General features: G+C 44.5%; 8 protein-coding genes across 8 annotated transcripts in view; 7 read left to right on the top strand and 1 right to left on the bottom strand.

The window, feature by feature from the left end:
• Positions 1 to 6,808, top strand: part of LOC113816229 (platelet binding protein GspB) — an 8,852-nt gene extending 2,044 nt beyond the window's left edge. The window contains exons 2-4 of the mRNA XM_070143335.1: positions 1 to 957; positions 4,034 to 4,089; positions 4,807 to 6,808. The exon at positions 1 to 957 is cut by the window's left edge and continues 934 nt beyond it. Of these exons, the coding sequence (XP_069999436.1) occupies positions 1 to 957; positions 4,034 to 4,089; positions 4,807 to 6,690 (2,897 nt within the window). The 3' untranslated portion in view covers positions 6,691 to 6,808. The remainder of the gene's footprint in view (positions 958 to 4,033; positions 4,090 to 4,806) is intronic.
• A 1,993-nt stretch (positions 6,809 to 8,801) lies between these two features.
• LOC138867494 (uncharacterized) lies at positions 8,802 to 9,452 on the top strand. The gene has a single exon (XM_070143336.1). The coding sequence runs from the start codon at positions 8,802 to 8,804 to the stop codon at positions 9,450 to 9,452; it is 651 nt and encodes a 216-aa protein (XP_069999437.1).
• Positions 9,453 to 10,061: 609 nt separating this feature from the next.
• Positions 10,062 to 10,592, top strand: LOC138867495 (uncharacterized). The gene has a single exon (XM_070143337.1). The coding sequence runs from the start codon at positions 10,062 to 10,064 to the stop codon at positions 10,590 to 10,592; it is 531 nt and encodes a 176-aa protein (XP_069999438.1).
• A 2,795-nt stretch (positions 10,593 to 13,387) lies between these two features.
• LOC138867496 (ribosome-binding protein 1-like) lies at positions 13,388 to 14,170 on the top strand. Its single transcript, XM_070143338.1, has one exon. The coding sequence runs from the start codon at positions 13,388 to 13,390 to the stop codon at positions 14,168 to 14,170; it is 783 nt and encodes a 260-aa protein (XP_069999439.1).
• Positions 14,171 to 14,644: 474 nt separating this feature from the next.
• Positions 14,645 to 15,307, top strand: LOC138867497 (foot protein 1 variant 1-like). The gene has a single exon (XM_070143339.1). It carries the CDS (start codon positions 14,645 to 14,647, stop codon positions 15,305 to 15,307), a length of 663 nt encoding a protein of 220 aa, XP_069999440.1.
• An 862-nt stretch (positions 15,308 to 16,169) lies between these two features.
• On the top strand, positions 16,170 to 17,117 carry LOC138867498 (PPE family protein PPE10-like). The gene is made up of 2 exons (XM_070143340.1): positions 16,170 to 16,225; positions 16,418 to 17,117. Exons 1-2 carry the CDS (start codon positions 16,170 to 16,172, stop codon positions 17,115 to 17,117), a joined length of 756 nt encoding a protein of 251 aa, XP_069999441.1.
• A 219-nt stretch (positions 17,118 to 17,336) lies between these two features.
• On the top strand, positions 17,337 to 18,438 carry LOC138867499 (ribosome-binding protein 1-like). The gene is made up of 3 exons (XM_070143341.1): positions 17,337 to 17,529; positions 17,617 to 17,806; positions 17,946 to 18,438. Exons 1-3 carry the CDS (start codon positions 17,337 to 17,339, stop codon positions 18,436 to 18,438), a joined length of 876 nt encoding a protein of 291 aa, XP_069999442.1.
• A 4,268-nt stretch (positions 18,439 to 22,706) lies between these two features.
• LOC138867500 (uncharacterized) lies at positions 22,707 to 23,636 on the bottom strand. Its single transcript, XM_070143342.1, has one exon. The coding sequence runs from the start codon at positions 23,634 to 23,636 to the stop codon at positions 22,707 to 22,709; it is 930 nt and encodes a 309-aa protein (XP_069999443.1).
• Positions 23,637 to 24,932: the final 1,296 nt, after the last annotated feature.

Below are 24,932 nucleotides of genomic sequence, written 5' to 3' on the forward strand. Positions count from 1 at the left end.
TGAACTATGTTGCTGGATCTGCTACTGGTTTCGTCGCTGAAGGTGATCACTTACCTATTGCTCCAGATGTGCCAAGTTCTGACTCTCACACTCAGTCTTCCAGCCCAGGTGTTGTGTCAACCAAAACTGCATTTCTTGCCCCTTCACATGCTGCCCATCCTAAGCCTGTTGCCCCAGCAGCACCAGCTGAAGAAGCTCAAGTACGAAGTTCTACTCTTGACGATGGAAGTTACTCTTTCTCCTACAAGACTCAGAGTAGCTCACGACATGAAAGTGCGGGCGCACAGAACAATGTCAAGGGAAGGTATTCCTTTATTGCTGATGATGACGTAAGTAGGGAGATCCAGTATATTGCTGGAGCTGACACCGGATACATTGCTGAAGGAGACTCCCTTCCTCAAGGACCACCTGTTCCAGGCGCAGAAACTGGAATTCCAACTGGACGCATTCTCCCTGTCCTCTCTGAAGAAGAAGCCAATGCTCTAGCAAGAGTCTCACCTCTGCTTAAGTCTGGAGAGGGGAGTGACAATGCAGACACTCAGGCAGATGCTTCATACAGATTTTCCTTTGATTCTGACAGTTATTCACGGACTGAGGAAGCTGATGCTGATGGCAACATTGTCGGAAGCTACACCTACGTAGATGAACATGGAAAAGAACATACTGTTAACTTTGTAGCAGGAAGGAAAATTGGATTTTCCCCCGAGGGATTCCCTCAACCCACAGCAGCTACAGGAGATGCAACACCTATAGCATCTGCTTCACCCAGACATTCGTCACCTTCGAAATCAAGCGATGTTACAGCTGCCCAAGATGCCAGTCCTGTAGCAGTAACGAAAGCTGCTGAATCTACAGCAACGTCCGGGAGTCACACATCGCAGGTCGTAGGCGACGTTCTCCTTCACCAGTATAATGCTGTGAATAATCCGAAATATGGTTACGTATTCACGGTTGTCCGCTAATTATGAAAATAGGCCTCTGACATAAAGCATTTCCAGTTTCAACCTCATAAAACTAAAGGATGTTTGTCGTATCAGTCCTAGGGAAACGAATACGGGTGTTGGTCCTACATTTGTTTTCTCTTTTCTTCTATATATTTTGCTCGAACAAGAAATGTATAGAAAGATAAAAAAGCACGTTCTTGGAATTCCAAAACGGTGTCAGCAAAGCATGTAAAATCAATAAAAATGCAATGAAAAGGTATATTTTTTTGCTTTAGCGGTTTCCTTTGTAATCTTGACACCGATTATTAGAGAAAATTAGATATTGAATTCTTTAAAACTACAGCTCGAATAAAGTTTCTTTACTAATCTTTATGATGTGCTTATTCAGTGTGAATCCCGCTGTGTTCGTAATTCACCTACTACAAAAATAGCTTACAGTATTTCACATTCATACTTTTCAAACAAGATATTCGCATATATCTGCAAATGTATGTAACAATCTATGTTTAACCTTTTATATATGTGTGTGTGTGTGTGTGTGTGTACAAACATACATCTTGTGACTTCAGTATAATTGTGGCTTGTTTGTATTGTTCTTCTAAACTAAAGAATGTAAAGAATGATCGGGTTACCATCCACTGTCGCTGCAGGAAAGTGAACGCAGGTCAACAAAGCTGCTATACGAGAACACTATTGCTGCACCAAATATATACACACACAGACACTAAAACACACACTCTCATATATGTGTGTGTGCGCGTGTGTGTATACATATAAACACATACAAATATATACATACATATATAAAAATACATACAGACATAAACACACATGTATACATACATAAATATAAATACATATAAATATATACACATACACGTTACAGTGTTTCTGTGTATCTTTAAATATATACATATATACATATATATAAATATATATATGTGTGTGTGTAGATACATACATGTAGAGATATATACATATATAGATAGATAGATGTGTGTGTATACATGTTTATATAAGTATATACATATATAGATACATATATAGATAGATAGATGTGTGTGTATACATGTTTATATAAGTATATACATATACATATACATATGTGTATGAATGTATATACATATATATGTGTGTTTGGGTATATGTGTGTATGTGCGTGTGTGTCTGCACACACACATACAGACATACATACATACATACATGTATATATCTATCTATATGTGTGTGTGTATGTGTGTTTGTGTATGTGTGTGTGTGTGTGTGTGTGTATGTGTGTGTGCAAATATATATTATCATATACTTATATTTATATATTTATATATTTATAAATAAATGTGTTTTTACATGTATATACACATCACTATCATAAGGTCCCAGAAGCCCAAGGTAACCATAACACCAGACAACTGATACAACAGGAAGCCATGACACCAGGCAGGTGTAACTCCATTTGTAGATGAATACTTGTGTATATATTTATATATATATATATATAAACCATGCGTGTGTCCGTATGTACACACATGTGCGTTGATACATACAGATACAATATATCCTCAAAGAGCGCATGTTTTCGCCAAGGTAATAAGGTCACTGATGTAATAAAAATATTCACACTAGAAGAATTACATTAAAATCACCTCTTTCTCAAGTAAATTGATGACGTCCATGTTTCTATTGTCTAGAGTGTAGTGCTGACATGAAAATGGGCTTTTTATTTTACAATTCCACTGTGAAGTGGCAAAGAATGTTTTTCTTTTTCCGCTGCGGTTTCCAAAACATAGCTGCAGTGTTTTGAGTTGATTTTAGTAACAAAAAGGTTTAAATTGTCCCTATCTCGCAAAGTTAGGGAATCCTATTTAAAAAATCTTGGATCCGGATCATGATCCGGATAACCACCAATTTAAAAGCATCGAAGATGCTCAAAGTTTCATTTTTTTAATCATATTTTTTTAGTTATCTTACTAACCAACCAACGAACAAACGAACTATCCAACGCTACCAAAAACATAACATTTGCGGTGATAATTGCAAAATCTATCTGTCTGGTTGTCTTCATAATTGCAGAGAAATTACACAAATACAAACAAACATTTATACATACACACAGATCTGTATGTGTGTACATATATACACATATGCAAGCGTTCACTTACATTGGCGGATCAAGGGATCAATGTAAGCATTGTGTTAAAATTAACAATCAAATATGAAATTATATTCACATATATCTTACTGCTATTATGTTCAAATCAATAATCAACATATAATTGTTATCATGTGTTCCACAATGCTTGGAAAATGCCTCCGAGATGCTACAGAGGCCCCTGCCCCTCAACCATCGCACCCCCTGCCTACAGATTCCGCCCCCACCCCCCAACCACCACTTCCAACCTCCTGTTGAGATCATTCTGCATCCCTTCTGCTCACTCATCTAGAAATATGTATAGCTATATATATATATATACATATATATATATATATATATATATATATATATATATATATATATATATATATATATATATATATATATATATATATATACATGCATATATGTAAACATATGAAATATGTATTTCATATATTATATGCATTTCATATATGTATGATTATATATACATATATATCTTAATATATACATACGTGTGTGTGTGTGTGCATGTGTGTATGTGTGTGTGCATATGTGTATATGCGTGTGTGTGTGATGGGAAGAAGTCGCTCTCTCGTAATAATTCAACACTGAAAAAAAAGAAAAAAAATGTATATACATATATTACATTATCTATATGTTTATATATGTTTGTATAAATAAATAAATAAATAAATAAATATATATATATATATATATATATATATATATATATATATATATATATACATATATATATATATATATATATATATATATATATATATATATATATATATATATATATATATATATATTATCAAAAAGGTCAATAAAAAGCGAACGAGAGCAGAGCCTCGTGGGCGTCGGAGGAAACTGCCTCCGATGGTCACCTTCATGGCAAACACGAACTGACGCACACATGCAGCTCCGTATATAAGTCAACCTCGGACAGTACTCGGCAGGCATCCCAGCTCCTCCGCCGTTAACATGAGGACGTGGATTAGCTTAGTGAGTATAATCGTTGTCTCATATAACGGGTGGACAGAAGGCAACGGAAAGACTACACCGTTGAAGTATTATGATTTGATCAAATGCTGATCTGCAATTCATAAGTAAATGGGAACACCAAGAAATTCATGTTGCTCAGAAATTTAGTATAATAGTGTTCTGACGGTGGTAATGCATACACTATGCGCAGATGTGATTTTAATTATTTGCCTGATTCAACATGTATGTGCGATTCGTGGTCATATCTTTTATATATGGGAATGGGTATATAAATATGTATATGTATCGTAGGTGTGTATGAATGTATAGATGGCTATCTATATTCACACACACGCGCGCACGCACACACAATATGTGTGCGTATGTACATGGGCGTGTCTGTGGTGTGTGTTTATTTATAATTTGCGTATGTGCGTATACATGTCAACATATCTACAAACACATTAGTAAAGCCATATACTCTACATATCACCGTCATGCATCACTAGGTGCGTAGTCGGCCCCAAGTTGGTATACAGTTGATGTTAATGGCATCCGAGCTGGGGACGCACAGGCATAAAACAAAAATTCTGTAAAAGATTCACTCAGTTACATAATGTTTAAATGTTAAAGTATAAATGTGAGAATGTTTCGCTACCTGATAAAATCATGCCAACTGCTCCCTAATACAAATATTCCCCTCTACAAAAAATCTATAAAGATTCGCTTTCTTTTCAGACCGTGTTGTCCGTGGCGGTGGTTAGCACGCTGAGTTTTCCACGTCCTGATGCCGAGTACAAGATTCCGACCGTAGGCCTCGGTGCCAGGTCACAATACTATGTTCTCCACGACGACGGGACCTTCAAGTATGGCTATGACACTGGTGACGGAGCCTATGAGTCGGCGATGGCAAATGCTCCCGGGGACGTCTCTGGCTCCTTTGGGTACAAGGATGCATCCGGGGCAGACATAAAGCTGGATTATACAGCTAATGACCAAGGCTTCCTTGTCAGTGGATCTCATCTACCAGTTGCCCCAGTGGCTGATACTGCTCCTCTCGTGTCCACCAAAAGCGCGGCTTCCACCTACGATGTTCCTCCCGCTCCTTCGCGTTCTGTAGTTGCCTCCCAACCAGCTGCACCCTCACAGCCGGTAGCCGCATCAGCACCGCTTGAAGAATCTCAAGTACAAAGCTCTGCTCTTGGCGATGGAAGTTACTCTTTCTCCTACGAGAATCAGAGAAGCTCACGTCACGAAACAGCAGATGCTCTCAACAACGTCAAGGGAAGGTATTCCTTTATTGCTGATGATGACGTAAATAGGCAAATCCAGTACATTGCTGGAGCTGACACTGGTTACATTGCTGAAGGAGATTCCCTTCCTCAAGGACCACCTGTTCCAGGCGCAGAATCTGGAATTCCAACTGGACGAATTCTTCCTGTTCTGTCTGAGCAACAGGCTAACGAGCTTGCTGCTGCCACTTCTGGTTCTGCAAGTGCTAGCCCTTTGACTGCTGCCACCTACAGTTCTCCTCTTGACTCTGCTCCAAGGGACGCTTCTTACTCTTTCAGTTATGATGCTGGTCAAAGCTCTCGATCGGAAAGTGCTGATCCCAACCTTAACGTACAGGGAACTTTCAGCTTTGATGCCGATGATGGCGTTCGAAGGACTGTGAACTATGTTGCTGGATCTGCTACTGGTTTCGTCGCTGAAGGTGATCACTTACCTATTGCTCCAGATGTGCCAAGTTCTGACTCTCACACTCAGTCTTCCAGCCCAGGTGTTGTGTCAACCAAAACTGCATTTCTTGCCCCTTCACATGCTGCCCATCCTAAGCCTGTTGCCCCAGCAGCACCAGCTGAAGAAGTTCAAGTACGAAGTTCTACTCTTGACGATGGAAGTTACTCTTTCTCCTACAAGACTCAGAGTAGCTCACGACATGAAAGTGCGGGCGCACAGAACAATGTCAAGGGAAGGTATTCCTTTATTGCTGATGATGACGTAAGTAGGGAGATCCAGTATATTGCTGGAGCTGACACCGGATACATTGCTGAAGGAGACTCCCTTCCTCAAGGACCACCTGTTCCAGGCGCAGAAACTGGAATTCCAACTGGACGCATTCTCCCTGTCCTCTCTGAAGAAGAAGCCAATGCTCTAGCAGGAGTCTCTCCTCTGCTGAAGTCTGGAGAAGGGAGCGACATTGCAGACACTCAGGCAGATGCTTCATACAGATTTTCCTTTGATTCTGATAGTTATTCACGGACTGAGGAAGCTGATGCTGATGGCAACATTGTCGGAAGCTACACCTACGTAGATGAAGATGGAAAAGAACATACTGTTAACTTTGTAGCAGGAAGGAAAACTGGATTTTCCCCCGAGGGATTCCCTCAACCCACAGCAGCTGCAGCTATAGCAACTGCTTCACCCGGCCATTCGTCACTTTCGAAACCAAGTGGTGTTACAGCTGCTCAAGATGCCAGTCCTGTAGCAATAACGAAAGTTGCAGGGTCCTCAGCAACGTCAGGAACTCACACATCGCAGCTCATAGGCGACGTTTTCCTTCACCAGTACAATGCTGTCAATAGCCCCAAATATGGTTATGCGTTCACGGCTGTTCGTTGATTACGAGAAGTGCACGATGAGGAGACTTGTGCCTCCGGACCGGGTTTTTTTAGGATTTAATACACATGTATTCACTTGATGAAAGTTTGTAAGCATAAAACTATAAAGTTTGAAAGAAAAAAATGCATTAGATCATATCCCCTGTTGGTAGAATGTACACCGCAGTTACCTGAGTTCTGAGTTATATCAATTAGCTCATCAAGTGTAAGGAATAGCGTCAAACACAAGCTAATATATTTTCACAAAAATAAACAAAGAACCTGGATTTTCCAGCCTTTACTTCAGAATATATTTTCTATTCAAATCTGCACAAAGATCGATATCATCTATTACAAAGCTCTGATGATGCAGCGATAAACTAATAATAATCGTCTATGAGCAACCTAATTTCTGTTTGCAGTGATCATCAGTCTCTTTTTGATTGCTTTATTCGGTTTTCGGTGGATCTGAGAATTGTAGATTCAAAAAATATACATCATTGGTGATTCCAAGAATACTGTGCAACCTTACCGTGTACAACTTATTTAAACAATGAATTATGCTCAAATTGATTTGTAATGATGAAGACATGTTTCGGAAAAGATAGATCGTTAAGAGCCTAATACAACGTTGATAACACAATTGTTTATTCAACTGTATCCCAAGCAAATATTCTAGCAGTGTATTAAAATACGACTTTCTTTGATTAGTCAAAGGGCTGTTAAATTTTGTATTACTGGCGATGCATAAACTGGCATTGAATAGGTGCAGGTTTTCTGAGCCTGGGTGTCGCCCCGCACAAATGGGCCACAGTTCCCCCAAGTGAGGCGCTTGATACTTTGCAGTCATGTATTCATGACCTTTAAATAATAATTTTCGATTGACATATGACTTGCATTTCTATTCGTATATCAATGGCGTGAAGAGTAAAGGTTCGTTGCTGATATATTTCTAGTGTGTCGGCAGAGTGCAAGGGCAAAGAACCTCTGCTCTAGTGGCCAGGGTTGAGAAACTGTGATCAGTAATTCTGTTTTTATAACCGGATTCCTGGTTCTCTTGAAAGTGATCATTATAATTATCAATGTTATCATATATATATATATATATATATATATATATATATATATATATATATATATATATATATATATATATATATATATATATATAATATATATATATTATATATATATATATACATATATTATATATATATATTTATATTATATATATATATAAAATATATATTATATATATATATATATATATATATATATATATATATATATATATATATATATATATATATATATATATATATATATATATATATATATATATATATATATATAAATTTGTGTGTGTGTGTGTGCATCATTATTATCATTTTCATTATCATAATTATTATAATTATCACGATCCTCATATTATCATTATTTAATAAATATCAACATCATTATCATCGATACCATTATCATTTCGGAACAAAAACTGTTAGTCCCTGGCACTTTGGATATAAAAGAATAGAAAAAAAACTGTCTCTCCCTGGCACTCCGGAAAAACTGTTGGTCCCTGACATTTTAGAAAAAAAAAAACTCTGTTGGGTCCTGGCACTTTCGGAAAAAAAAACATCTGTCACTGGCACTCCGAAAAAAACGCTGTTGGTCCCTGGCACTTTGGAATAAAAACGGCTGGTCCCTGGCACCTTGAAATGAAAACAGCTGGTCCCTGGTACTTTGGAATAAAAAAGCTGAGCCCTGGCACTTTGGAATGAACACAGCTGGTCCCTGGCACTTTGGAATAAAACAGCTGGTCCCTGACACTTTGGTATAAAAAACAGCTGTTTCCTGGCACTTTGGAATGAAAACAGCTGGTCCTTGGAATTTTCGAATAAAACAGCTGGTCCTTGGTACTTTGGAATGAAAAAAATCTGGTTCCTGGCACTTTGGAATAAAAAAAAAGCTGGTCCCTGGCACTTTGGAATAAAAACAGCTGGTCCCTGGCACTCTGGAATGAAAACAGCTGGTCCCTGGCACTTTGGATTGAAAATAGCTGGTCCCTGGCACTTTGGAATTTAAAAAGCTGGTCCCTGGCACTTTGGAGTGAAAACAGCTGGTCCCTGGCACTTTGGAATGAAAACGGATGGTCCCTGGCACTTTGGAATGAAATTAGCTGGTCCCAGGCACTTTGGAATGAAAACAGATGGTCCTTGGTACTTTGGAATGAAAACGGCTGGTCCCTGGCACTTTAGAATGAAAACAGCTGATCCCTGGCACTTTGGAATGAAAACAGCTGGTCCCTGGCACTTTGGAATGAAAACAGCTGATCCCTGGTACTTTGGAATGAAAACGGCTGGTCCCTGGCACTCTGGAATGAAAACAGCTGGTCCCTGGCACTTTCGAATGAAAACAGCTGGTCCCTGGCACTTTGGAATGAAAGCAGCTGGTCCCTGGCATTTTCGAAAGAAAACAGCTGTTCCCTGGCACTTTGAAATGAAAACAGCTGGTCCCTGGCACTGTGGAATAAAGGCAGCTGGTCCCTGGCACTTTCGAATGAAAACGGCTGGTCCCTGTCACTTTGGAATGAAAACAGCTGGCCCCTGGCACTTTGGAATCAAAACAGCTGGTCCCTGGCACTCTGGAATGAAAACGGCTGGTCCCTGGCACTTTAGAATGAAAACATTTGGTCCCTGGCTCTTTGGAATGAAAACAGCTGATCCTTGGTACTTTGGAATGAAAACGGATGGTCCCTGGCACTTTAGAATGAAAACACCTAGTCCCTGAAACTTTAGAATGAAAACGGATGGACCCTGGCACGTTGGAATGAAAACCGCTGGTCCATGGTACTTTGGAATGAAAACCGCTGGTCCATGGTACTGTGGAATGAAAACAGCTGGTCCCTGGCAATTCGGAATGAAAACAGCTGGTCGTTGGCACTCTAGAATGAAAACGGATGGTCCCTGAAACTTTGGAATGAAAACCGCTGGTCCATGGTCCTTTAGAATGAAAACGGCTGGTCCCTGGCACTTTGGAATGAAAACAGCTGGTCCCTGGCAATTCGGAATGAAAACGGCTGGTCCCTGGCACTATGGAATGAAAACAGCTGGTCTCCGGCAATTAGGAATGAAAACACCTGGTCCCTGGCACTTTGGAATGAAAACGGCTGGTCCATGGTACTTTGGAATGAAAACAGCTGGTCCCTGGCACTTTTGAATGAAAACGGCTGGTCCCTGGCACTTTGGAATGAAAACAGCTGGTCCCTGGCACTTTTATATGAAAACGGCTGGGCCCTAGCACTTTGGAATGAAGACAGCTGGTCCCAGGCACTTTGGAATGAAAACAGATGGTCCTTGGTACTTTGGAATGAAAACGGCTGGTCCCTGGCACTTTAGAATGAAAACAGCTGATCCCTGGCACTTTGGAATGAAAACAGCTGGTCCCTGGCACTTTGGAATGAAAACAGCTGATCCCTGGTACTTTGGAATGAAAACGGCTGGTCCCTGGCACTCTGGAATGAAAACAGCTGGTCCCTGGCACTTTCGAATGAAAACAGCTGGTCCCTGGCACTTTGGAATGAAAGCAGCTGGTCCCTGGCATTTTCGAAAGAAAACAGCTGTTCCCTGGCACTTTGAAATGAAAACAGCTGGTCCCTGGCACTGTGGAATAAAGGCAGCTGGTCCCTGGCACTTTCGAATGAAAACGGCTGGTCCCTGTCACTTTGGAATGAAAACAGCTGGCCCCTGGCACTTTGGAATCAAAACAGCTGGTCCCTGGCACTCTGGAATGAAAACGGCTGGTCCCTGGCACTTTAGAATGAAAACATTTGGTCCCTGGCTCTTTGGAATGAAAACAGCTGATCCTTGGTACTTTGGAATGAAAACGGATGGTCCCTGGCACTTTAGAATGAAAACACCTAGTCCCTGAAACTTTAGAATGAAAACGGATGGACCCTGGCACGTTGGAATGAAAACCGCTGGTCCATGGTACTTTGGAATGAAAACCGCTGGTCCATGGTACTGTGGAATGAAAACAGCTGGTCCCTGGCAATTCGGAATGAAAACAGCTGGTCGTTGGCACTCTAGAATGAAAACGGATGGTCCCTGAAACTTTGGAATGAAAACCGCTGGTCCATGGTCCTTTAGAATGAAAACGGCTGGTCCCTGGCACTTTGGAATGAAAACAGCTGGTCCCTGGCAATTCGGAATGAAAACGGCTGGTCCCTGGCACTATGGAATGAAAACAGCTGGTCTCCGGCAATTAGGAATGAAAACACCTGGTCCCTGGCACTTTGGAATGAAAACGGCTGGTCCATGGTACTTTGGAATGAAAACAGCTGGTCCCTGGCACTTTTGAATGAAAACGGCTGGTCCCTGGCACTTTGGAATGAAAACAGCTGGTCCCTGGCACTTTTATATGAAAACGGCTGGGCCCTAGCACTTTGGAATGAAGACAGCTGGTCCCTGGCACTTCGGAATGAAAACAGCTGGTCCCTGGTACTTTGGAATGAAAATGGATGGTCCCTGGCACTTTCGAATGAAAACGGATGGTCCTTGGCACTTTGGAAAAAAACAGCTGGTCCCTGGCACTTCGGAATGAAACAGCTGGTCCCAGGCACTTTGTAATGAATACGGATGGTTCCTGGCACTTTGGAATGAAAACAGCTGGTCCCTGGCACTTTGGAATGAAAATGGATGGTCCCTGGCACTTTCGAATGAAAACGGATGGTCCTTGGCACTTTGGAATAAAACAGCTGGTCCCTGGCACTTCGGAATGAAACAGCTGGTCCCTGGCACTTTGTAATGAATACGGCTGGTCCCTGGCACTTTGGAATGAAAACGGCTGGTCCCTGGTACTTTGGAATGAAAAAAGCTGGTCCCTGGAACTTTGGAATGAAAACGGATGGTCCCTGACACTTCGGAATGAAAACAGCTGGTCCCTGGCACTTTGGAATGAAAACAGCTGGTCCCTGGCACTTTGGAATGAAAACGGAAGGTCCCTGGCAATTTGGAATAAAAAACGGCTGGTTGGCAATTTGAAATAAAAACAGCTGGTACCTGGCACTTTGGAATGAAAACGGATGGTCCCTGGAACTTTGGACTGAACACGGCTAGTTCCTGGCACTTTGGAATGAAAACAGCTGGTCCTTGGCACTTTGGAATAAAAACGGATGGTCCCTAGCACTTTGGAATGAAAACAGCTGGATCCTGGCACTTTGGAATGAAAACGGATGGTCCCTGGCACTTTGAAATGAAAACGGTTGGTCCCTGGTAGTTTGGAAAGAAAACGGATGGTCCCTGGCACTTTGGAATGAAAACAGCTGGTACCTGGCAGTTTGGAATGAAAACGACTGGTCACTGGCACTTTGGAATTAAAATAGCTGGTCCCTGGCACTTTGGAATAAAAACGACTGGTCCCTGGCACTTTCGAATGAACACGGCTGGTCCCTGGCACTTTGGAATGAAAACAGCTGTTCCCTGGCACTTTGGAATGAAAACAGCTGGTCCCTGGCACTTTGGAATGAAAATAGCTGGTCCCGGGCACTTTAGAATTTAAAAAGCTGGTCACTGGCACTTTGGAGTGAAAACAGCTGGTCCCTGGCACTTTGGAATGAAAACAGCTGGTTCCTGGCACTTTGGAATGAAAAAAAGCTAGTCCCTGGCACTATGGAATAAAAACAGCTGTTCCCTATCACTTTGGAATGAAAACAGCTGGTCCCTGGCACTTTGGAATGAAAACAGCTGGATCCTGGCACTTTGGAATGAAAACGGATGGTCCCTGGCACTTTGAAATGAAAACGGTTGGTCCCTGGTAGTTTGGAAAGAAAACGGATGGTCCCTGGCACTTTGGAATGAAAACAGCTGGTACCTGGCAGTTTGGAATGAAAACGACTGGTCACTGGCACTTTGGAATTAAAATAGCTGGTCCCTGGCACTTTGGAATAAAAACGGCTGGTCCCTGGCACTTTCGAATGAACACGGCTGGTCCCTGGCACTTTGGAATGAAAACAGCTGTTCCCTGGCACTTTGGAATGAAAACAGCTGGTCCCTGGCACTTTGGAATGAAAATAGCTGGTCCCGGGCACTTTGGAATTTAAAAAGCTGGTCACTGGCACTTTGGAGTGAAAACAGCTGGTCCCTGGCACTTTGGAATGAAAACAGCTGGTTCCTGGCACTTTGGAATGAAAAAAAGCTAGTCCCTGGCACTATGGAATAAAAACAGCTGTTCCCTATCACTTTGGAATGAAAACAGCTGGTCACTGGCACTTTGGAGTGAAAACAGCTGGTCCCTGGCACTTTGGAATGAAAATAGCTGGTCCCTGGCACTTTGGAATGAAAATAGCTGGTCCCTGGCACTTTAAAATGAAAACAGCTGATCCTTGGCACTTTCAAATGTAAACGGCTGGTCCCTGGCACTTTGGAATGAACACGGCTGGTCCCTGGCACTTTGGAATGAAAACAGCTGGTCCTTGGCAATTTGGAATGAAAACAGCTGGTCCCTTTCACTTTGGAATGAAAACAGCTGGTCCCTGGCACTTTGGAATGAAAACGGATGGTCCCTGGCACTTTGAAATGAAAACGGCTGGTCCCTGGCACTTTGGAATGAAAACGGCTGGTCCCTGGCACTTTGGAATGAAAACAGCTGGTCCCTGGCACTTTGGAATGAAAACAGCTGGTCCCTGGCACTTTGGAATGAAAACAGCTGGTCCCTGGCACTTTGGAATGAAAACGGCTGATCCCTGGCACTTTGGAATGAAAACAGCTGGTCCCTGGCACCTTAGAATGAAAACTGCTGGTCCCTGGCACTTTGGAATGAAAACAGCTGGTCCCTGGCACTTTGGAATGAAAACAGCTGGGCCCTGGCCTTTTCGAATGAAAACAGCTTTTCCTTGGCACTTTGCAATGAAAACAGTTGGTACCTGGCACTGTGGAATAAAAACAGCTGGTCCCTGGCACTTTCGAATGAAAACGGATAGTCCCCGGCACTTTGGAATGAAAACAGCTGTTCCCTGGCACTTTCAAATGAAAACAGATGGTCCCTGGAACTTTGGAATGAAAACAGCTGTCCCCTGGCACTTTGGAATAAAAACAGCTGGTTCCTGGCACTATGGAAGGAAAACAGTTGGTCCTTGTCACTTTGGAGTGAAAACAGCTGGTCCCTGGCAATTTCCAATGAAAACGGATAGTCCCCGGCACTTTGGAATGAAAACAGCTGTTACCTGGCACTTTGAAGTGAAAACAGATGGTCCCTGGAACTTTGGAATGAAAACAGCTGGCCCCTGGCATTTTGGAATAAAAACAGCTGGTTCCTGGCACTATGGAATGAAAACCGCTGGTCCTTGTCACTTTGGAGTGAAAATAGCTGGTCCCTGGCACTTTGGAATGAAAACGGCTTGTCCCTGGCACTTTGGAATGAGAACAGCTGCTCCTTGGCAATTTGGAATGAAAACAGCTGGTCCCTGGCACTCTGGAATGAAAACGGATGGTCCCGGCACTTTGGAATGAAAACAGCTGGTCCCTGGCACTTTGGAATGAAAACAGCTGGTCCCTGGCACTCTGGAATGAAAACGGCTGGTCCCTGGCACTTTGGAATGAAAACAGCTGGTCCCTGGCTCTTTGGAAGGAAAACAGCTGATCCTTGGTACTTTGGAATGAAAACAGCTGGTCCCTGGCACTTTCGAATGAAAACAGCTGGTCCTTGGCACTTTGGAATGAAAACGGCTAGGCCCTGGGACTTTGGAATGAAAACAGCTGGTCCTGGCACTTTGGAATTAAAACAGCTGGTCCCTGTCACTTTGGAATTAAAACAGCTGGTCCCTGTCACTTTGGAATGAAAACGGCTAGGCCCTGGGACTTTGGAATGAAAACAGCTGGTCCTGGCACTTTGGAATTAAAACAGCTGGTCCCTGTCACTTTGGAATGAAAACGGCTGGTCTCTGGCACTTTGGAATGAAAACAGCTGTTCCCTGGCAATTCGGAATGAAAACAGCTGGTCCCTGGCACTTTCGAATGAAAACGGATAGTCCCCGGCACTTTGGAATGAAAACAGCTGTTCCCTGGCACTTTGAAATGAAAACAGATGGTCCCTGGAACTTTGGAATGAAAACAGCTGGCCCCTGGCACTTTGGAATAAAAACAGCTGGTTCCTGGCACTATGGAAGGAAAACAGTTGGTCCTTGTCACTTTGGAGTGAAAACAGCTGGTCCCTGGCACTTTCGAATGAAAACGGATAGTCCCCGGCCCTTTGGAATGAAAACAGCTGTTCCCTGGCACTTTGAAGTGAAAACAGATAGTCCCTGGAACTTTGGAATGAAAACAGCTCGCCCCTGGCATTTTGGAATAAAAACAGCTGGTTCCTGGCACTATGGAATGAAAACAGTTGGTCCTTGTCACTTTGGATTGAAAATAGCTGGTCCCTGGCACTTTGGAATGAAAACGGCTTGTCCCTGGCACTTTGGAATGAGAACAGCTGCTCCTTGGCAATTTGGAATGAAAATAGCTGGTCCCTGGCACTCTGGAAAGAAAACAGTTGGTCCCTGGCACGTTATAATGAAAACGGCTGGTCCCTGGCAGTTTGAAATGAAAACAGCTGGTCCTTGGCACTTTGGAATGAAACGGATGGTCCCCGGCACTTTGGAATGAAAACAGGTGGTACCTGGCACTTTGGGATGTAAACGGCTGGTCCCTGGCACTTTGGAATGAAAACAGCTGGTCCCTGGCACTTTGGAATGAAAACGGATGGTCCCCGGCACTTTGGAATGAAAACAGCTGGTCCCTGGCACTTTGGAATGAAAACAGCTGGTCCCTGGCACTTTGGAATGAAAACGGCTGGTCCCTGGCACTTTAGAATGAAAACATTTGGTCCCTGGCTCTTTGGAAGGAAAACAGCTGATCCTTGGTACTTTGGAATGAAAACAGCTGGTCCCTGGCACTTTCGAATGAAAACAGCTGGTCCTTGGCCCTTTGGAATGAAAACGGCTAGGCCCTGGGACTTTGGAATGAAAACGGATGGTCCTGGCACTTTGGAATGAATATGGCTGGTCCCTGGCACTTTCGAATGAAAACGGCTGGTCCCTGGCACTTTGGAATGTAAACAGCTGTTCCCTGGCAATTCGGAATGAAAACAGCTGGTCCCAGGCACTTTGGAATGAAAACGGTTGGTCCAGGGAACTTTGGAGTGAAAACAGCTGGTACCTGGCACTTTTGAATGAAAACGGCTGGTCCCTGGCACTTTGGAATTAAAACAGCTGGTCCCTGGCACTTTGGAATGAAAACGGCTTGTCCCAGGCACATTGGAATGAAAACAGCTGGTCCCTGGCACTGTGGAATGAAAACAGGTGGTCCTTGGCACTGTGGAATGAAAACAGGTGGTCCTTGGCAATTTGCAATAAAACAGCTGGTCCCCTGAACTTTGGAATAAAACAGCTGGTCCCTGGCACTTTGGAATTAAAACGGATGGTCCCTGGCACTTTGGAATAAAACATTTGGACCCTGGCACTTTGGAATGAAACCGGATGGTCCCTGGCTCTTTGGAATAATACAGCTGGTCCCTGGCCCTTTGTAATAAAAACGAATGGTCCCTGGCACCTTGGAATGAAAACAGCTGGTCCCTGGCACTTTGGAATGGAAAAAAGCTCGTCCTTGGGACTTTAGAATGAAAACGGATGGTCCCGGCACTTTGGAATGAAAACGGATGGTCCCAGGCACTTTGGAATGAAACGGATGGTCCCCGGCACTTTGGAATGAAAACAGCTGGTACCTGGCACTTTGGGATGAAAACGGCTGGTCCCTGGCACTTTGGAATGAAAACAGCTGGTCCCTGGCACTTTGGAATGAAAACGGATGGTCCCTAGCACTTTGGAATGAAAACGGATGGTCTCTGGCAATTTGGAATGAAAACAGGTGGTCCCTGGTATTTTGGAATGAAAACAGCTGGTCCTTGGGACTTGGGAATGAAAACGGATGGTCCCGGCACTTTGGGATGAAAACGGCTGATCCCTGGCACTTTGGAATGAAAACGGCTGGTCCTTGGGACTTTAAAATGAAAACGGATGGTCCCCGGCATTTTGGAATGAAAACAGCTGGTACCTGGTACTTTGGGATGAAAACGGATGGTCCCTGTCAATTTGGAATGAAAACGGCTGGTCCCTGGCACTTTGGAATGAAAACAGCTGGTCCCTGGCACTTTGGAGTGAAAACAGGTGGTCCCTGGCACTTTGGAATGAAAACAGCTGGCGCCTTGCACTTTGGAATGAAAACAGCTGGTCCCTGGCACTTTGGAATAAAAACAGCTGGTCCCTGGCACAATGGAATGAAAACAGTTAGTCCTTGTCACTTTGGAGTGAAAATAGCTGGTCCCTGGCACTTTGGAATGAAAATGGAATGTCCCTGCCACTTTCGAATGAGAACAGCTGCTCCTTGGCAATTTGAAATGAAAACAGCTGGTCCTTAGCACTTTGGAATGAAAACAGCTGTTCCCTGGCACTTTGGAATGAAAACGGCTGGTCCCTGGCACTTTGGAATGAAAACAGCTTTTCCCTGGCACTTTGGAATGAAAACGGATGGCCCCTGGCACTTTGGAATGAAAACAGCTGGTCCCTGGCACTTTGGAATGAAAACAGCTGGTCCCTGGCACTTTGGAATGAAAACGGCTGGTCCCTGGCACTTTGGAATGAAAACAGCTGGTCCCTGGCACTTTGGAATGAAAACGGATGGCCCCTGGCACTTTGGAATGAAAACAGACGGTCCCTGGAACTTTGGAATAAAAACAGCTGGTCCCTGGCACTCCGGAATGAAAACGGATGGCCCCTGGCACTTTGGAATGAAAACAGCTGGTCCCTGGCACTTTGTTATAAAAACAGCTGGTCCCTGGCACTCTGGAATGAAAACGGCTGGTCCCTGGCACTTTGGAATGAAAACAGCTGGTCCCTGACACTTTGGAATGAAAACAGCTGTTCCCTGGCACTTTGGAATGAAAACGGATGGTCCCTGGCACTTTGGAATGAAAACAGCTGGTCCCTGGAAATTTGGAATAAAAACAGCTGGTCCCTGGCACTCTGGAATGAAAACGGCTGGTCCCTGGCACTTTAGAATGAAAACATTTGGTCCCTGGCTCTTTGGAATTAAAACAGCTGATCCTTGGTACTTTGGAATGAAAACGGATGGTCCCTGGCACTTTCGAATGAAAACAGCTGGTCCTTGGCACTTTGGAATGAAAACAACTGTTCCCTGGCACTTTGGAATGAAAACAGCTGGTCCTGGCACTCTGGAATGAAAACAGCTGGTCCCTAGCACTTTGGAATGAAAACGGCTGGTCCCTGGCACTTTGGAATGAAAACAGCTGTTCCCTGGACATTCGGAATGAAAACAGCTGGTCCCAGGCACTTTGGAATGAAAACGGCTGGTCCATGGTACTTTGGAATGAAAACGGCTTGTCCCTGGCACATTGGGATGAAAACAGCTGGTCCCTGGCACTCTGGAATGAAATCAGCTGGTCCTTGGAACTTTGGAATGAAAACGGCTGGTCCATGGTACTTTTGAATGGTCCCTGGAATTTTGGAATGAAAAACGCTGGTACCTGGCACTTTGGAATGAAAACGGCTGGTCCCTGGCACTTTGGAATGAAAACAGCTGGTCACTGGCACTTTGGAATGAAAACGGCTTGTCCCTGGCACATTGGAATGAAAACAGGTGGTCCTTGGCACTTTGGGATGAAACCGGATGGTCCCTGGCAGTTTGGAATAAAACAGCTGGTCCCTGGCACTTTGGAATAAAACAGCTGATCCCTGGCACTTTGGAATGAAAACGGATGCTCCCTAGCACTTTGGAATGAAACGGATGGTCCTTGGCACTTTGGAATAAAACAGTTGGTCCCTGGCACTTTGGAATGAAACCGGATGGTCCCTGGCACTTTGGAATAATACAGCTGGTCCCTGGCACTTTGTAATGAAAACGAATGGTCCCTGGCACTTTGAAGTAAAAATAGCTGGTCCCTGGCACTTTGGAATTAAAACGGCTGGTCCTTGGTACTTTAGAATGAAAACAGCTGGTCCCTGGTACTTTTGGAATGAAAACAGCTGGTCCCTGGAACTCTGGAATGAAAACAGATGGTCCCTGGCAATTCGGAATGAAAACAGCTAGTTCCTAGCACTTTGGAATGAAAACAGCTACTCCCTGGCATTCTGGAATGAAAACGGCTGGTCCCTGTCACTTTGGAATGAAAACGGCTGGTCCCTAGCACTTTGGAATCAAAATGGCTGGTCCTTGGTAATTTGGAATGAAAACAGATGGTCCCTGGCACTTTGGAATAAAAACAGCTGGTCCCTGGCACTCTGGAATGAAAACAGTTGGTCCCTGGCACGTTATAATGAAAACGGGTGGTTCCTGGCAGTTTGGAATGAAAACAGCTGGTCCTTGGCACTTTGGAATGAAAAAAGCTGATCCCTGGCACTTTGGAATGAAAACAGCAGGTCCCTGGCACTTTGGAATGAAAACAACTGTTCCCTTGCACTTTGGAATGAAAACGGATGGTCCCTGGCACTTTGGAATGTAAACATCTGGTCCCTGGCACTTTGGAATGAAAACAGCTGGTCCATGGCACTCTGGAATGAAAACGGCTGGTCCCTGGCACTTTAGAATGAAAACATTTGGTCCCTGGATCTTTGGAAGGAAAACAGCTTATCCTTGGTACTTTGGAATGAAAACAGCTGGTCCCTGGCACTTTCGAATGAAAACAGCTGGTCCTTGGCACTTTGGAATGAAAACGACTAGGCCCTGGGACTTTGGAATGAAAACAGCTGGTCCTGGCACTTTGGAATGAAAACAGCTGGTCCCTGTCACTTTGGAATGAAAACGGCTGGTCCCTGGCACTTTGGAATGAAAAAAGCTGTTCCCTGGCAATTCGGAATGAAAACAGCTGGTCCCTGGCACTTTCGAATGAAAACGGATAGTCCCCGGCACTTTGGAATGAAAACAGCTGTTCCCTGGCACTTTGAAATAAAAACAGATGGTCACTGGAACTTTGGAATGAAAACAGCTGGCCCCTGGCACTTTGGAATAAAAACAGCTGGTTCCTGGCACTATGGAAGGAAAACAGTTGGTCTTTGTCACTTTGGAGTGAAAACAGCTGGTCTCTGGCACTTTCGAATGAAACGGATAGTCCCCGGCACTTTGGAATGAAAACAGCTGTTCCCTGGCACTTTGAAGTGAAAACAGATTGTCCCTGGAACTTTGGAATGAAAACAGCTGGCCCCTGGCATTTTGGAATAAAAACAGCTGGTTCCTGGCACTATGGAATGAAAAAAGTTGGTCCTTGGCACTTTGGAATGAAAACGGCTTGTCCCTGGCACTTTGGAATGAGAACAGCTGCTCCTTGGCAATTTGGAATGAAAACAGCTGGTCCCTGGCACTCTGGAATGAAAACAGTTGGTCCCTGGCACGTTATAATGAAAACGGCTGGTTCCTGGCAGTTTGGAATGAAAACAGCTGGTCCTTGGCACTCTGGAATGAAAACAGCTGATCCCTGGCACTTTGGAATGAAAACGGCTGGTCACTGGCACTTTGGAATGAAAACAGCAGGTCCCTGGCACTTTGGAATGAAAACAGCTGTTCCCTGGCACTTTGGAATGAAAACGGATGGTCCCTGGCACTTTGGAATGAAAACAGCTGGTCCCTGACACTTTAGAATGAAAACAGATGGTCCCTGGCACTCTGGAATGAAAACGGCTGGTCCCTGGCACTTTAAAATGAAAACATTTGGTCCCTGGCTCTTTGGAAGGAAAACAGCTGATCCTTGGTACTTTGGAATGAAAACAGCTGGTCCCTGGCACTTTCGAATGAAAAACAGCTGGTCCTTGGCACTTTAGAATGAAAACGGCTAGGCCCTGGGACTTTGGAATGAAAACAGCTTGTCCTGGCACTTTGGAATGAAAACAGTTGGTCCGTGTCACTTTGGAATGAAAACGGCTGGTCCCTGGCACTTTGGAATGAAAACAGCTGTTCTCTGGCAATTCGGAATGAAAACAGCTCGTCCCAGGCACTTTGGAATGAAAACGGCTGGTCCATGGAACTTTGGAGTGAAAACAGCTGGTACCTGGCACTTTTGAATGAAAACGGCTGGTCCCTGGGACTTTGGAATGAAAACAGCTGGTCCCTGGCACTTTGGAATGAAAACGGCTTGTCCCTGGCACATTGGAATGAAAACAGCTGGTCCCTGGCACTGTGGAATGAAAACAGGTGGTCCTTGGCACTGTGGAATGAAAACAGGTGGTCCTTGGCAATTTGGAATAAAATAGCTGGTTCCCTGCACTTTGGAATAAAACAGCTGGTCCCTGGCACTTTGGATTGAAAACGGATGGTCCCTGGCACTTTGGAATGAAAACGGATGGTCCCTGGCACTTTGGAATAATACAGCTGGTCCCTGGCACTTTGTAATGAAAACGAATGGTCCCTGGTACCTTGGAATGAAAACAGCTGGTCCCTGGCACTTTGGAATGGAAAAAAGCTCGTCCTTGGGACTTTAGAATGAAAACGGATGGTCCCGGCACTTTGGAATGAAAATGGATGGTCCCCGGCACTTTGGAATGAAACGGATGGTCCCCGGCACTTTGGAATGAAAACAGCTGGTACCTGGCACTTTGGGATGAAAACGGATGGTCCCTGGCACTTTGGAATGAAAACAGCTGGTCCCTGGCACTTTGCAATGAAAACGGATGGTCCCTAGCACTTTGGAATGAAAACGGATGGTCTCTGGCAATTTGGAATAAAAACAGGTGGTCCCTGGAATTTTGGAATGAAAATAGCTGGTCCTTGGGACTTGGGAATTTAAACGGATGGTCCCGGCACTTTGGGATGAAAACGGCTGATCCCTGGCACTTTGGAATGAAAACGGCTGGTCCTTGGGACTTTAAAATGAAAACGGATGGTTCCTGCCACTTTCGAATGAAAACAGCTGCTCCTTGGCAATTTGGAATGAAAACAGCTGGTCCCTGGCACTTTGGAATGAAAACACTTGGTCCCTGGCAGTTTGAAATGAAATCAGCTGGTCCCTGGCACTTTGGAATGAAAACAGCTGTTCCCTGGCACTTTGGAATGAAATCGGCTGGTCCCTGGCACTTTGGAATGAAAACAGCTGGTCCCTGACACTTTGGAATGAAAACAGCTGTTCCCTGGCACTTTCGAATGAAAACAGATGGCCCCTGGCACTTTGGAATGAAAACAGAAGGTCCCTGGCACTTTGGAATCAAAACAGCTGGTCCCTGGCATTCTGGAATGAAAACGGCTGGTCCCTGGCACTTTAGAATGAAAACATTTGGTCCCTGGCTCTTTGGAATTAAAAGAGCTGATCCTTTGTACTTTGGAATGAAAACGGATGGTCCCTGGCACTTTGGAATGAAAACAGCTGGTCCTCGGCACTTTGGAATGAAAACAACTGTTCCCTGGCACTTTGGAAAGAAAACAGCTGGTCCTGGCACCTTAGAATGAAAACTGCTGGTCCCTAGCACTTTGGAATGAAAACGGCTGGTCCCTGGCACTTTGGAATGAAAACAGCTGTTCCCTGGACATTCGGAATGAAAATAGCTGGTCCCAGGCACTTTGGAATGAAAACGGCTGGTCCATGGTACTTTTGAATGAAAACGGCTGGTCCCTGGCACTTTGGAATGAAAACAGCTGGTCCCTGGCACTTTTGAATGAAAACGGCTGGTCCCTGGCACTTTGGAATGAAAACAGCTGGTCCCTGGCACTTTGGAATGAAAACGGCTGGTCCCTGGCACATTGGGATGAAAACAGCTGGTCCCTGGCACTATGGAATGAAAACAGCTGGTCCTTGGCACTTTGGAATGAAAACGGGTGGTCCATGGTACTTTTGAATGAAAAAGGCTGGTCCCTGGAACTTTGGAATGAAAACAGCTGGTACCTGGCACTTTGGAATGAAAACGGCTGGTCCCTGGCACTTTGGAATGAAAACAGCTGGTCCCTGGCACTTTGGAATGAAAACGGCTTGTCCCTTACACATTGGGATGAAAACAGCTGGTCCCTGGCACTATGGAATGAAAACAGGTGGTCCCTGGCACTTTGGGATGAAAACGGATGGTCCCTGGCAATTTGGAATAAAACAGCTGGTCCCTGGCAATTTGGAATAAAACAGCTGATCCCTGGCACTTTGGAATGAAAACGGATGCTCCCCAGCACTTTGGAATGAAAACGGATGGTGCTTGGCACTTTGGAATAAAACAGTTGGTCCCTGGCACTTTGGAATGAAACCGGATGGTCCCTGGCACTTTGGAATAATACAGCTGGCCCCTGGCACTTTGTAATGAAAACGAATGGTCCCTGGCACTTTGGAGTAAAAATAGCTGGTCCCTGGCACTTTGGAATGAAAACGGCTGGTCCTTGGTACTTTAGAATGAAAACAGCTGGTCCCTGGTACTTTTGGAATGAAAACAGCTGGTCCCTGGAACTCTGGAATGAAAACAGATGGTCCCTGGCAATTCGGAATGAAAACAGCTAGTTCCTGGCACTTTGGAATGAAAACAGCTGGTCCCTGGCACTCTGGAATGAAAACGGATGGTCCCTGCCACTTTGGAATGAAAACGGCTTGTCCCTGGTACTTAGGAATCAAAATGGCTGGTCCTTGGTACTTTGGAATGAAAACAGATGGTCCCTGGCACTTTGGAATCAAAACAGCTGGTCTCTGGCACTCTGGAATGAAAACAGCTGGTCCCCAGCACTTTGTAATGAAAACAGATGGTCCCTGGCACTTTAGAATGAAAACAGCTGGTCCCTGGCACTTTGAAATGAAAACGGATGGTCCTTGGCACTTTGAAATGAAAACGGATGGTCCCTGGCACTTTGGAAGGAAAACAGCTGGTCCCTGGCACTTTGGAATGAAAACGGATGGTCCCTGGCACTTTGGAATGAAAAAAGCTGGTACCTGGCAGTTTGGAATGAAAACGGCTGGTTCCTGGCACATTGGAATGAAAACAGCTGGTCCTTGGCACTTTGGAATGAAAACGGATGGTCCCTGGCACTTTGGAATCAAAATAGCTGTTCCCTGGCACTTTGAAATGAAAACAGCTGTTCCCTGGCACTTTTGAATGAAAACGGCTGGTCCCTGGCACTTTGGAATGAAAACAGCTGGTCCCCGGCACTTTAGAATGAAAACGGATGGTCCCTGGCACTTTGAGATGAAAACGGATGGTCCCTGGCACTTTCGGATGAAAACAGCTCGTCCCTTGCACTTTGGAATGAAAACTGTTAGTCCCTAGCATTTTGGAATGAAAACGGATGGTCCCCGGCACTTTGGAATGAAAACAGCTGGTACCTGGCACTTTGGGATGAAAACGGCTGGTCCCTGGCACTTTGGAATGAAAACAGCTGGTCCCTAGCACTTTAGAATGAAAACGGATGGCCTCTGGCACTTTGGAATGAAAACAGGTGGTCCCTGGCACTTTGGAATGAAAATAGCTGGTCCTTGGAACTTTGGAATGAAAACGGATGGTCCCGGTACTTTGGAATAAAAACAGCTGGTCCCTGGCACCTTAGAATGAAAACTGCTGGTCCCTGGCACTTTGGAATGAAAACAGCTGGTCCCTGGCACTTTGGGATGTAAACGGCTGGTCCCTGGCACTTTGGAATGAAAACAGCTGGTCCCTAGCACTTTGGAATGAAAACGGATGGCCTCTGGCACTTTGGAATGAAAACAGGTGGTCCCTGGCACTTTGGAATGAAAACAGCTGCTCCTTGGGACTTTGGAATGAAAAAGGATGGTCCCGGAACTTTGTAATGAAAACGGCTGATCCCTGGCACTTTGGAATGAAAACGGCTGGTCCTTGGGAGTTTGGAATGAAAACGCATGGTCCCCGGCACTTTGGAATGAAAACAGCTGGTACCTGGCACTTTGAAATGAAAACAGCTGGTCCCTGGCACTTTGGAATGAAAACGGATGGTCCCTAGCACTTTGGGATGAAAACGGCTGATCCCTGGCACTTTGGAATGAAAACAAGTGGTCCCTGGCACTTTAGAATGAAAAAGGATGGTCCCCGGCACTTTGGGAAGAAAACAGCTGGTCCCTGGTACTTTGGAATGAAAATGGCTGGTCCCTGGCACTCTAGAATGAAAACAGCTTGTCCCTGACACTTTGGAATGAAAACAGCTGGTCCCTAGCACTTTGGAATGAAAACGGATGGTCCCCGGCACTTTCGAATAAATACGGCTGGTGCCTAGCACTTTGGGATGAAAACGGCTGGTCCCTGGGCCTTTGGAATGA

Source organism: Penaeus vannamei, chromosome 30 (genome assembly GCF_042767895.1).
Source record: "Penaeus vannamei isolate JL-2024 chromosome 30, ASM4276789v1, whole genome shotgun sequence".
NCBI lineage: Eukaryota > Metazoa > Arthropoda > Malacostraca > Decapoda > Penaeidae > Penaeus > Penaeus vannamei.